At 42.1% G+C, this 14351-nt stretch overlaps 1 protein-coding gene across 1 annotated transcript in view; it reads left to right on the top strand.

The window, feature by feature from the left end:
* Positions 1 to 7726, top strand: part of ADGRG4 (adhesion G protein-coupled receptor G4) — a 167009-nt gene extending 159283 nt beyond the window's left edge. Inside the window, 2 exon segments of the mRNA XM_007534529.3 lie at positions 5986 to 6087; positions 7506 to 7726. Coding sequence (XP_007534591.1) covers positions 5986 to 6087; positions 7506 to 7705 — 302 coding nt within the window. The 3' untranslated portion in view covers positions 7706 to 7726.
* The last annotated feature ends 6625 nt before the right edge of the window (positions 7727 to 14351 follow it).

Genomic DNA, 14351 nt, shown 5'->3' with positions numbered 1-14351 from the left:
GGTGGACAAAAATATTGTCTGGGAGGACACAGTCAGAGTTGAGAATAAGACTAGAAAGCTGGATTAGGACATAGAGTAGCTCCCAAACATGAGGAAAATATTTAAATACCATTGACTATTTAGCCCAACTATCTGACCCAGGGCCCCTATATATTTATATTTAGCTCAGGAGCCTATGTAAGCTCTGAGTCCTTGGAAGTCTGAGCTCACAGTCCGTGGTCACAGCTGGGAACATTCTAGACTGCACTCATTTCAGGAAGAGCCTTCCTCAAGTGGCAGAGTAGGCTGACAGAGCCTCCCTTTAGAGAATGGGGTTAGTCCCTACTATTGTTGTTCTATAGTGAAGGGAAGGTCCTGTAGTGGCCCACAAGAGGGGTGATGCTGACATTCCTGATGGAGATAACCAGTGATGGTGGAGAGAGGGATCTATTAGAAGTCTAGACCCATCATATTTATATGGAGGTCCAAGGATTCCCTGACTAGAGTCCCAGATGTTGGGGTGGCCTGGTAGTGAGCATAACAGCCATCATTAAAGTGAGCCAGGAAAGACCCATTTTATGTGGTCCAGAGAATCAAACCCAAGGCTTCATGTGAGCAAAGCAGGTGCTCTTCCTGCTGTGCAACCTCCCTGCCCCCAAGAGGGTGTTTTCCAAGTTTCATACTCAATTCAAAGAGAGAAAGAGAGAAACTAAAATACTCAAAATAAGAATGCAGAAACAAACAAACAAACAAGTAGCCAAGCTACCCATCTGGAAGACTGAGCACACATTTGCAACTCTGGCTGCAGAAGGCTGCCCTGTGATGAGATGTGGACAACCCTGCCCGGGGTTGGGGGGGGCAGCCATTTCTGAAGGAGGGGCTGCAGAGATCAAATTGCAGGTGACAAAAACCTGACATCTTCCCTTCTGCCCATGTTCCAGTGAGTAAGCTCAGCAAGCTGTTACTGGAAAGCAGAAGGAAGCCTGGCAGGAGAGGAAGAGCTGGCAGGCAGCTCATTGGAATTCACAGATTAACCTTTAAATCCGAGAAGGAACTAAGTGCCATGCAGGAAATGCAAGCCATGAGAGGGTCCTGTTGTCACCATTAGTGCTTGTTTATGTTGAAGCAGGAGGAGTTCTGCCTGCTCTGACACTGAGCTGTGTTCTTCTGGGTGGCTAACATCACCTTCTGAGAGCAGCTACTCAGAAACAAGTATACTAGGCACTGCCGAAATTTGTTCCTCTGGTTGTCTGATTCTGAATGGAGTCCTTGAGTAAGATAGCAAGGTGATCCTGCTATGCTCTTCAGTGTGCAGACTGCTGCTTCCCTCCAGGAATCCAAGGCCTACAGGGCTGGAGTCAGGGAGCAAGGACCTTACCATTTTAGTTTCCCGTCCAGAGACAGGAAGTCATATACCTCCACCTGAAACTTTTTGGAGACAGAGTTCACCATTCCAGAAAATAGGATTTCTCTCTCTCTCTCGCTCTCTCTCTCTTCTCTCTTCTCTCTTCTCTCTTCTCTCTTCTCTTCTTTTCTTTCTCTGTCTTCTCTCTTCTTTCTCTCTCCTCTTTCTTCCCTTCTTTCTCTCTCCCCTCTTTCTCTCCTCTATCTCTCCTCTTCTCTTATTTCTCTGTCTTCTCTCTTCTTTCTCTCTCCTCTCTATTCTCTTCTTTCTCTCTCCTCTCTCTCTCTCCTCTCTCTCTCTTCTCTTATTTCTCTGTCTTCTCTCTTCTTTCTCTCTCCTCTTCTTTCTCTCTCCTCTCTCTTCTCTTCTTTCTCTCTCCCTTCTTTCTCTCCTCTCTCTCTCTTTCTCAATATCTCTCTCTCTCATTGTAATCCATGTTGAATTGCTACATTGACATATTGGAATGGGGTTGCCATTGTACCTTTTGTTTAGCCAAGTCTTTTGCAGAGCTTCCTTTTGAGTGAGTAGGATAGTATAGTGGTTAAAACCTTGGGTGCTATAGTCAGATGGCCTAATTCCACCCCAGACACTGCCAGGTCACTGTTAGTTCTGAGACTGGGCCAAGCTTGCTGAACATCATTGATTCTGAGGTCCCTCATATATAAAAATGTAAGTAGCAACACAATGCCTATTTAGCCACTGCTTAGTAAACACTGGTTGTGATTTGTTATTATATAGGTGTTCTGTTGCTTCTTCCTGTTGCCACTGGTTATAACCTGGCAACCACACAAAACAAGCCTAGTTTGTCCTTTGTTTGCACTGGTGGTAGAAACCTGGACCACATAGCCATGAGGCACTCTGCCACTCAACTACATTCCTGACCATAATTTCTCCTTTTCATTAATCAATTTCATTTTAGTCTTTTCAGATCGGTCACTATGGCTGTGATCTCTCTTCACCCTTATTCCTCACTCTACATTTTCTCTTATCCAAATACAGCAATGCAGTTCTTTCAGCCTTTTCAGTCCATCCTTGTTTACTGTATTCTTGAATATTTTCTTTTATCACCCTCCACTTCAAATAAAGCCTCCCTGACTAAAAATGGTACTGATAGAAGAGTCAAGCCAGCACAGATGGCAAGAACCTGTCATCTGCCTCAATAAACATTCTTTACTTACCTTGCTGAAATGAACTTGGGGGCATTTATTAATACAATCCATTCATGTTCAACTTGCAATGCTTGAAGACCATTCTTATCCATTGCTAATTATTTTTTAATTTCTTTATTGGGGGATTAATGTTTCACAGGATCTGTAATTATTGACCTTCAGCACATCTGACTAATGGGTAGGCAAAGGTTTCCAAATTGTGCTTGAACCAAAAGAAATATTTTGAACCCATGAGCATTGCTAGATATGGTGAGAATGTGTGTATCTAGCTGAATAGAGCTCAATTCAGGCAGCTTCTATTGAGCTGCTCAGAGGTAAAAGGAGATATGAGATAAACATCAGAAGTAAAGATCCTTCAAAACCCTGACAGCTTGTACAGAGATAGGCAACACATGGAGAAAGCGACAAAGCTAAGCATAGCAAATATTATAAGAAGCAAAATATTATGGAAGTTCAGAGACAGGAAAGATGCATGTTAATTTGAGGTATCTGTATTGTAATTAAAAAATAAAATTACTTCAGTGGGTTAGCTTTGCATGAGTTTAAAACAATCAAGGTTTATTACATGGTGGTTATTAGGTATGGTAAAGAGGTAAATACTGGCTAGTCCTTGTGAGCGGAGAGACATGAGTCTTTTAAGCTAGTTTTACCAGAGCTGAGCTACACGTTTACAGTCCCAGGAGGACTGGTCATGGTGGGTCCGGGGGAGCGGAGCAGAGCCAAGCTGTTCAGGAGATGAGGGTGCCAGGGAAAAGCAAAAGAGAGAGAGCCTGACTTCCAGCAGGCATGCAATTAAATCAGTTACTATGCACCCACAATCCCTTATGGGTTTGCATAGGTTCGCACTATGCTCGTAGGCTCACGTCAGCCATATGCTAATTATGTTCATCAGACATATGCTAGTTTCATCTGTGTTCCAACACATCTGGAAATGGTTTGTCGATAAAGATTTCTTTTTTAAAAAAATATTTTATTCATTCATTATCAATTGCATAAAGACAGCCAGACTTTGAAGGGAAGGGGAAAGACAGAGAGGGTAAGAGACCTGCAGCACTGCTTCACCACTTATGAAGCTTCCCACCTGCAGGTGGGGAACGAGGGCTTGAACCCAGATCAGTGAGCACTGTTAACATGTGTGCTCAACCAAGTATGCCACTTCTCAACCCTTTGGATAAAAATGTTTCTTACATGGACCATAGTTAAAAGACTGTTAATAAGAGCTATTTCTGCCAATTACACATACCTTAAACATTAGGGAATCCAGGACATTTACAGTTGAGGTTATCTTGATTACCAAGGCAATGAGAAACACCAGTACTTCTGGTAGATACTCTCAGCATCTCCATTCCACTTACAGGACAAAACCAGACAGAGTTAACAGTAGAAAATGAGAACACCGAATGTATGGCTTTTGCTCAGTGTGATTTGTGCTGTTGAGTGTGCTCGTTGGTTATTTGTTGCTGTGTGGCAATATACCCCCCAATTCTACAGTCAGAAATAATGAACACCTTACACTGCTTCTGAGGATCAGGAACTCAGGAACAGCTTGGCTGAGTGGTTCTAGTTCAAGGTATCCTGTGAATTTTTATTCATACAACCATCCAGGTTCACAGTCATCTGAAGACTCAACTGGGGATGGAGAGTCAGCATCCAAGAAGGCTCATTTACATTATCGTGGACTGTATGTCTCAGTTCTTCACTGTATGGGACATATAACTATCATACTGTCCTCAAGACAAAACACATAGTGTTCGAGAGAGAGAGAGAGAGAGAGAGGGAGAGAGAGAAGAGATAAAAATACATATATGCCACACATTTTTATAAACTATTTTTGGAAGTGACATGCTATGGCTTCTGCCATGTTCTATTGGTACAGTGAAGGAGAAGACTACATAAAATCTGGATGCCAATATGTGGGGCCACTGAGAGCCATCTGGGTTATCGACAGCCGTTGTAGTAAATTTGTCAAGTCCTAGAATGAACAACAGTCTAAGGTGAAAATTGTGGTTGATATGATGAGGTCTTGATATGAAAGAGAGAGAGTGAGATGGGGCTGGGTAGCGGTGCATGTGGTTGAGTGCACATGTTACAATGTGCAAGGACCCGGCTTTGAGTCTCTGGTCCCCACTTACAGGGAGAAAGTTTTGTGAGTGGTAAAGCAGTGCTGCAGGTGTTTCTCTCTCTATATATATATATATATATTTCTGTCTATCCATTCCCCCTGTTCTCTGGACTTCTGGCTGTCTCTATCTGATAAAATAAGGATAACTAAAAAAATAATAATAAAAGAGAGAAATTTACTTATTGTTATGAAAAATGGAAAGTAAGAAGAGAGAGCAGAGAAAACTGCTCAGCTCTGGCATATATTGATAATAGTGGCAGAGATTGAACGTGGGGTCTCTGGAGCCCTGTTATATAATCCTGGCCCATGTAGACCTTCTTGACATCACTGCCTTTGGAAAATAGGGGTTCAGCAAGCGAGCACTGGTCATAGGCTTCCCTAAGAGTGTCTATGATGACAAGAATTAGCCTGGGATCCAGGTAGTGGCACACCTGGTTAAATGCATGTTACCATGTGTAAGGATGGTTCAAGCCACTGGTCCCCACCTGGAGGGGGAAAGCTTCACAAGCAAGTAGTGAAGTAGGACTGCAGGTCTGTCTGTTTGGCTATCTATCTATCTATATATCTATCTATCCCCCTCTTCCTCTTTGATTTATCTCTCTTTACCCAGTAAATAAATTAATTAATTAAAATACAAGGGGTGGGAGAGATAGCGTAATGGTTATGCAATGAGATTTTCACTCCTGAGGCTCTGAGTTTCCAGGTTCAATACTCTGTACCATGATAAGCCAGAGCTAAGTAGTGTTCTTAGGAAAAATCAAGGACTGGGTGGTGGCACACCCAATTAAGCACAAGATCCCACTGAAGGATCCAGGTTTGAGCCTTGCTCTCCACCTGCAGTGTGGAGTCTTCACGAGTGGTGAAGTAGGTCTTTAGGTGTGTCTCTCTCTCCCTTTCTATCTCCCCCTCCTCTCTCAATTTCTCTTTGTCCTAACCAATAAAAAAGAAAAAGTGGCTAGATGGTGGTGCACCTGGTTAAGTGAGCACATTACAGTGTGGAAGCACCCAGGTTTAAGCTCCTGGTCCCCATCTGTAGGTGGAAAGCTTCATGAGTGATGAAGCAAGTCTGTAGTTATTTCTCTGTATCTTTTCCTCTCTATCTTCCCTACTCCTCTCAAGTTTTCTCTGTCTCTATCCAATACTAAATATATAAAAATATTTTTAAAACAAGGGGGAAAATGGCAGCCGGGAGTAGTGGATTCCTAGTGCTGGTAAATAAAATTATATAAAAAAGAATAAACCTGAATCTGGGCAGAGGTGCTAGCTAGCAAAAGAAACGAGAAAAGCCTGACCTTCTTCTTCTTGCATAGGTTTCTTCATTTTTGTGTTTCACTGCATGATGAAAGAGAGTGTGCGGGAGCAGTGGCAGAGACACCTTAATTGTGGGTGGTTGCAACTGGAAAACTCATCAGGTAAGATGACAGTTGGGGTAAAATTTTGAATCTTACAGGTTTCAGAGAATGGATCCAATGAACTTATCTCCTAAACAGAGTTGATACAGCACCAGCATCAAAATGGCAGCTGTTCCCATGTCACGGAAATGATTTGTGCTTTTGTACTAAGATGAATGGAGTCAAGTGAAGAATGTGACATGGGCCGTATTTTAATGTAGTGAAGTCTCTCTTTTGGCTCAGGCTCCTTGGATTGTGTGCCCTTGCTGTCACCTCAGTCGCAATCCAATTAAAAGAACATTGATTGAGCGTCTACTGTGTTCCAAACACAGGGACTTTCTGGCCCCTAGCCAACAGTGGGTTGAGTGGAGCAATGGAGGAGGTGAAAAAAACTTTTAAACATCCCTAAGATGACTGACTTGTGGTCTACTTTCTGACCCAATAACCTTCCCAGTGGAAGATGTAGTGGACTCTGAGTTTATCTCTGAGAATATCTCCAGTCTGGGGAACTTGACTTTATGTTCATCAAAATACCCTTCTAACCAATTCGGGAACTGTCTCTTAGTTTCCATGAAAAGTCCAGTCTGTTTACTTGAAGGCAGGCAATGCTTGAACTTGGAAATTCTAATAGTATCACAGGGGTTTGCTCCTTGACTCTGGGCATGTCAGCAATATGTTGCTCCCTCTGCCATGCACTGGGGAAAGCAGGCATCCGTGGTAAGTGAACTGGCTCTGCCTGTACCACACGACTATCCAAACCCAAATATGAAAACTTCCCAGGAAAAATGGCTCTTTGTAGTATCTAAATCATCTCTGTGTGTTGTTTTCCATTTTTATTATTGATTTAATAATGATCGGCAATACCATAGGATAAGAGGGGTACAAGTGCACACAATTCCCACCACCAGATTTCCATATCTCATACCCCCTTGAAAATCTCCCTATTCTTTATCCCTCTGGGAATATGAACCCAGAATCATTATGGGGTGCAGAAAGTGGAAGGTCTGGCTTCTGTAATTGCCTCCCCACTGAACATGGGCATTAGCAGGTCGATCCATACTCCCAGCATGTCTCTTTCTTTCCCTAATGGGGCAGGGGTCTGGGGAGGTGGGACTCCAGGACACACTTGTGAGGTTGTCTACCCAGGGAAGTCAGGTTGGTGTCATAGTAGCATCTGCAACTTGGATAAAAAAACATTAAGATATAAAGCAGAACAAATTGTTTAATAATCAGGAACCTAAAGATAGTAATATAGCAGATGAGATTTTGGGGGTCTTCATTTTGGAAAAAGCTAGGAAATCTATTATAGGTATATTCCAAGGGACCCATGTCTTTACTAATTTTTTCCTGAGCCTGACAACTAACATGCAGATGGGTCACCCATCTGAAATGACTTGAACTTAATGGACTATATTTTCAAATGTTTCCAGCTATTTCAGATGGCAGTAGCAGGTGTGGACCAAATACTGGGTACGCACAGGAGAGGCTGAAGAAAACCTTGAAGCACAAATTGCTGACACCATCCCTCAAGTCGACTACAACTTGCTCCACTTTCAAATCTTTAGGCTCTACCCAGTGCACACCATCAGAATTAAGTTTCCCAAATGGTGATACAAAAGACTATATTCTCTGCATTTAACCTAGCTATACTCTGTTAATGTGAGATGACATACATGGTCCTAGGAAATCCTTCTTCCTATAACCTTAATGCACCCATACATGTATAAATTTGAACCCATTCCTGGTTAGAAAAAAATGTATACAGTGAACTTCATAAGTAGAGAAGAGACTAGATACTTAAAAGTTTAGGTAGTAAAATAAATAAATAATCCAACACCCATTCATGCTCAAAACACTACCAAAAATGGGAATAGATGGGAAATTCCTCAAGATATTGGACTCCATATATAGCAAACCTACAGCCAACAACATACTCAATGAACAAAAGCTGAAAGCATTCCCCCTCACGTCGGGGACGAGTGAGGGTTGTCCATCATCACCATTACTCTTCAACATAGTATTGGAAGTTCTTGCCATAGCAATCAGGCAAGAGAAAGAAATCAAAGGAATAGAGATTGGAAGGGAAGAAGTCAAGCTCTCACTATTTGCAGATGATATGATAGTATACATAGAAAAACCTAAAGAATCCAGCAGAAAACTACTGGAAGTTATTAGACAATATAGCAAGGTGTCAGACTACAAAATCAGTGGCGTTTCTATATGCAAACACTAAATCCAAAGAAGAGGATATCCAGAAATCACTCCCATGCACTGTTGAAGAAAACTCAATAAAATACCCAGGAATAAACCTGACCAAAGAAGTGAAAGACTTGTATACTGAAAACTATGAGTCACAATTCAAGGAAATAGAAAATGATATCAAGAAATGGAAAGACATCCCATGATCATGGATTGGAAGAATTAATATCATCAAAATGAATATTCTCCCCAGAGCCAGATACACATTTAACTTGATACCCATCAAAGTTCCACCAAGCTTCTTTAAGAGAATAGAACAAAAACTACAATCATTTATCTGGAACCAGAAAACACCTAGAATTGCCAAAACAATCTTGAGGAAAAGAAACAGAAATGGAGGCATCACACTCCCAGATCTAAACTGTATGGTAAGGCCATCATCATCAAAACAGCCTGGTACTGGAACAAAAATAAGCACAGAGAACCAGTGGAAGAGAATGAAAGCTCAGAATTAAACCCCCACACCCATGGACATCAAATCTTTGATAAGGGGCCCAAAGTATTAAATGGAGAAAGGAAGCTCTCTTCAATAAATGGTGCTTCGAAAACTGGGTTGAAACATGCAGAAGAGTGAAACTGAACCACTTTATCTCACCAGAAAAAAAAATCAACTCTAAATGGATTAAGGACATGGATGATAGACCTGAAACTATCAAATACATGAGGAAAACATTGGTGAAACATGTTCCCACCTAAACCTCAAGGACATCTTTGATGATACAAACCCAATTACAAGGAAGACAAAAACAAAAACAAATCAATGGGACTACATCAAATTGAAGAGCTTCTGCACAGCAAATGAAACCGTCACCCAAACAAAGAGATCCCTCACAGAATGGGAGATATTCACATGCCATACATCAGAAAAGAGACTAATCACTAAAATATACAAAGAGCTCAACAAACTTAGCAACAAAAAAGCAAATGGCGCCACCCAAAAATGAGCAGAGGATATGAAAAGAACATTCACTATAGAAAAGATCCAAAAGGCTAACAAACACATGAAAAATTGCTCCAGGTCACTAATGGTCAGAGAAATGCAAATGAAGACAACATTGAGAAACCACCTCACGCCTGTGAGAATGGCATACATCAAAAAGGACAGCAGTAACAAATGCTGGAGAGGCTGTGGGGACAAAGGAACCCTTCTGCACTGCTGGTGGGAATGTAAATTGATCTAACCTCTGTGGAGACCAGTCTGGAGAACTCTCACAAGACTAGACATGGACTTTCCATAGGACCCTGTATTATCTCTCCTAGAGATATACTCCAAGGACTCCATAATACCCAACCAAAATGATATGTGTACACCTATGTTCTTAGCAGCACAGTTCGTAATAGCCAAAACCTGGAAGCAACCTAGGTGCCCAACAACAGATGAGTGGCTGAGAAAGCTGTGGTATATATACACAATGGAATAGTATGCAGCTATTAAGAACAATGAACCCACCTTCTCTGACGCATCTTGGATGGAGCTAGAAGGAATTATGTGAAGTGAGCTAAGCCAGAAAGATAAAGATGAATATGGGATGATCCCACTCATCAACAGAAGTTGAGAAAGAAGAAGAGAAAGGGAAACTCAAAGCAGTATGTGGCTGAATTTGGAGTAGGGCACCAAAGTTAAAACCCTGGATTGAGGGTGAGGGTGGATGTTTGGCTTCACGAGGCAGCAGGGGTAGGGGGTAGGGGTGGGGGGTGGGGGAAGGGAGGTTGGGATGGGACACAGTCTTTTGGTGGTGGGAATGGTGTTTATGTACACTCCTATTAATTTGTCATATAAATCACTATTTAATTAATATGAGAGGGTAAATATTGATTGAAGGTCTCAAACTTTTTAATGCACAGACCATAGGCTGAGTCTTCAGTATATTAACTCTCTTAAAATGTTATGCATGTACAAACTATTGTACTTACTGTTGGATGCAAAACATTAATTTCCCAATAAAAAAAAGAGAAAAAATAAAATCTTAGATAAGGGAGAACAGAAGCAACCGGTGGCACAGCTATATACTAATCAAGTCAAAGGACATAAATTATGGTGATGTTGGGTATGATACAGCAAATCCTAACAAAGGGATATTTCAAAGTCAACCCAATTGCCAAATAATGTGATTAAAGCAATAACTATCTATTGCCTTCTTAAACCCTAAGGCAGCAGGAACCTCCCGCTTCCTCTATAGAGCCTATATTTCCCCCATTCCTGGAAACTCTAGGGTGGGGCTCACTTTCCTGCATGCTTCTCTCAATTCATACCAAATGATATTGTGTCTGCCAATCCCAACCTAATCAATGCAACGAGTACCACCTCAGCATGCTTCACTTCAGAGTATGTCCAGAGACATCAGGCATGGAATGTCAACCCTTCAGCCTCATTACTCAGGTGAGACCTTCCCTTTCATAGGATTCTCTAATTCCATTCCAGGTGGTTCACTTCCTAACAAAGTCCCAAAACCTGGATATAAACCAGGTCCTGTGAGACAGAGCATGGGTTCACATGTATCCATAAATTAGAGCAAAATACATACCTGAAAACAAAAGTGCACAATCGTCTGCAATGAGTCAGTATAAAGTTCATAATGAAATAGTGTCTACTTAGACTTAGATACCATCCTCACCTACTTCCTATTACACTTCCCTCACTCACTCCAAAGTTAACCTTATCAAAGCAAGGACTGTAAAAGCAGAATAAGGGTAAGAGACTGGCATGCTTTAATGATGACTCTTTAGTCACTATCAGGACACCCCATCAGTTGGGACCCTATTTGGGGAGTTTAGAGATTCCCAAACATACATGATGGGCCTAGACTTTGAATAAATCCCTCTCTCCATTGTTACCAATCATCTCTATCAGGAACAAAACAATAGACCCCTTTGTGGGTCCCCATAGGACCTTGCCCTCAATTTGGATCAACAACAGTAGAGAATGTTCCATCTCCCAAAGGGAGACTAGACAACATACTCTTTGCTACACCTGAGGAAGATGGATCAACCTGTCAACGCCCATGTTCAGAGGGGAAGCAGTTATTGAAGCCAGACCTTCCACCTTCTGCATCCCACAATGGGTCCATACTCCTAGAGGGTTAAAGAATAGGAAAGCTATCAGGGGAGGGGATAGGATATGGAGCTCTGGTGGTGGAAATTGTGTGGAGTTGTATCCCTCTTATCCTATGGTTTATTCAATGCCTCCTTTTTATAAATTAAAATAAATAAATAAATAAATAAGTTTGTGTAGTTAGAAATATCATGACAGACCATTACAGCAAGAAGGGATCTTTGCCTTGGGCTAGTTCAGTCCCCTCATGTTACAGTTAAAGAATCTGAAGCAGGCAAAGGAAAATACTTAATGGACAGTCAGTTGGTCCATCAACAATAGAACTTTGCTTACCACTCAGTTGTCCTGATTCTAGGGCCATGTCCATCTCCTCCACCAGGAATACCCACTGAGCTATACTTGATGCTTAAATGCTCATCTTCTCCCAGAGGAAGCTGGAAGTCTAGAGACAGAGACATATGTCAGAGAATTCAGTGGGTGTTGGGAGGGGATTGGATTCAAAACCAAAAATAAAGAGAAAATCCAGGAGCATGTGAGTTTGGGGACTTCATGAAGTAGCCACCATAAAGGCACCATGTTCTGTGTTTTCTGTCTGACTCTGGGGCAGTGGCCTCTGATTGCTTTGCTGAAGACAAAAGTAAGCTCTGGTACACACACACAAACACACACACACACACACACACACACACACACACACACACACACACACACACCAGTGCTGGTCTGACCACAGTCATCCTCCCACCTTCTCAGTGCTGGTAGTAGGACTGCCTCGTCTATTTGTAGTTTTCATTATGTTAACTCCAAACAACAGCCCTATTTCTTTTTTAAAGTGTTGTCTTTCCTTATTTATTGAATAGGAACAGTTAGAAATTGAGAGGAAAGGGGGAGTGAGAGAGGGAGAGAGACAAAGACACACCTGCAGCCCTGCTTCACCACTCGCAAAGCTTTCCCCCTGTAGGTGGTGAGTAGGTGCTTGAACTCAGGTCCTTGTGTGCTCAACCAGATGAGGTACCACTCGACCCCCAACATCCTATTTCTTAGGGCCACAGCAAATCTGGAAGCAACATGGTAGGTGAAAGCAAAAAAAGCACCAAAACCTAGAGTGGGAAGGCTGGGACTCAAGTCTCTGATTCTGATTTTTGGCTTGGGCACATCACTTCCCTGTTCACAGATCCATTATTATGACCTTCCGCATGAGAGGTGAGAATGGCTAATTCTCCCTTGTACCCACCAGTTTTAGGAGACTGGGTGAGACATCATCATTTTCTAGTTTAGACTGGTGAACTAGTACTATGTGGGTTTTCAGTCTCCTGAAGGTAGTGCATGACTCCTCCTCATTAAAAAAAAACTGGGGGGCCAGGTGGTAGCATATCTGGTTGGGTGCATATGCTACAGTGCACAGGGACCTGGGCTCAAGCCCCGGCCCCCACCTGTAGGGGAAAGCTTTTTTGCGTGTTGAAACAGGGCTGTTGGTTTCTCTCTGTCTTCCTCCCTCTCTATCTCCCCCTCCCCCTCTCAATTTCTGGCTGTCTCTGTCTAATAAATAGACAAGGATAATTCAAAACATTTTAAAAACCACTTCAGAGAATCCAAACACAAGAACTCAATAAAGCAAAAACACACTTTGAGACTTAAAGATCAGTTAGTGGTTACCCCAAATGAAGAGGGAAGAGCGGTGGGTACATTGAGTAAAAGGTTTCTAGTCAATGGTGAAAGATAGGACTGCACTTTTCATGGTCATCTAATGTAGTCTGTAGAGATGCTGATGTGTAATGATAAGTGCCTGTAATTTAAATAATGACTCTAATGCAATGTCATTTCAATTAACATATTTTTAAAAGTAGGGACAAAAAAAGATTTCCCTGACTACAAGTGTCCATTAAACCCTGGCAGATCTTGCAGATGAGCTCTCGTGCTCAATTAGGCATCACAACATAGAGAGGGCAGTGGTCATGGAAGCTCCTCCGTAGCTAGAAGATGTTGGGACATGTTGGGAAGTACGGCTTGAGTTTGCATTTAAATGGCTTGAATGTGTTTGTATTTAAACATTTTATTTATTATTGGATAGACACAGAGAGAAATTGAGAAGGGAGGGAAAGAGACATAGAGATACTGACTGTCCTACTTCACCACTCATGAAGCTTCCCCTTTGCAGGTGGTGACCAAGGGCTTGAACCTGGGTCCTTGAGCACTGTAACGTGTGCGCTTAACCAGATGTGCCACTGCCTGGCTCCCACTTTGTTTGTTTTGTTTTGTTTGCAAAGAAGTTTAGCTGGTGTTGGCTTCCTTGCTGTCCCTGAGGGTATTGTTTCATTATCCAATGTACAAATACGTAGATGTTCATTTGATGAAGCAATGTGGCAAGAGTGGTGCTCTGGATTTTAGTGTCATGCCAAGCTAAAGACCTGGAAAGTCAAAGGACCTGCGACTGGCATCAAGAGGCTTGTCAACTGTGATAGCAACTCAGCCAGCAGGGCAAGTAGTCCAACCTCTTGGGCCTGAGACTCTGAAATTGCAATCTGCGTGCTGTCATCAAATCTGGCAGCAAACCAGCTCAATTCCATTAGCACACAGAGAAAAATCATGCCCACAAGGTTCTTTCAGACTTACAAACCAGCCAAACCTCCCAAATATTGTATTCACAAGGGATGTAAACTGTATGTATTACATTTTATGCTGTCTCTTCTGGAAGGTTCCAAGATTTGTCTGTGACTATCCTCCCCTAGGGTCAAGGTTACTGGGACTAGCACTGCATACTTTTCACAATTTACACTTGCAGTCAGTTAAAACTTGCTGCCAGGAGTAATTCATCCCAGACTCATATTAATTTAGCCAAGGAAAGCACCACAACTTTTTACTTTCTTGCTAATTCCTCTACTCCTCACTTCATTCGACATTTCTTTTTTAAAATCATTCTATTGAGGGCTGGGTGGTGGTGCACCTGGTTGAGTACATATGTTACAGTGCACAA

Source organism: Erinaceus europaeus, chromosome X (assembly GCF_950295315.1).
Source record: "Erinaceus europaeus chromosome X, mEriEur2.1, whole genome shotgun sequence".
Taxonomy (NCBI): Eukaryota; Metazoa; Chordata; class Mammalia; order Eulipotyphla; family Erinaceidae; genus Erinaceus; species Erinaceus europaeus.
Note: the sequence above shows the minus strand (reverse complement) of the source record. Positions and strands in the feature narration are given on the sequence as shown.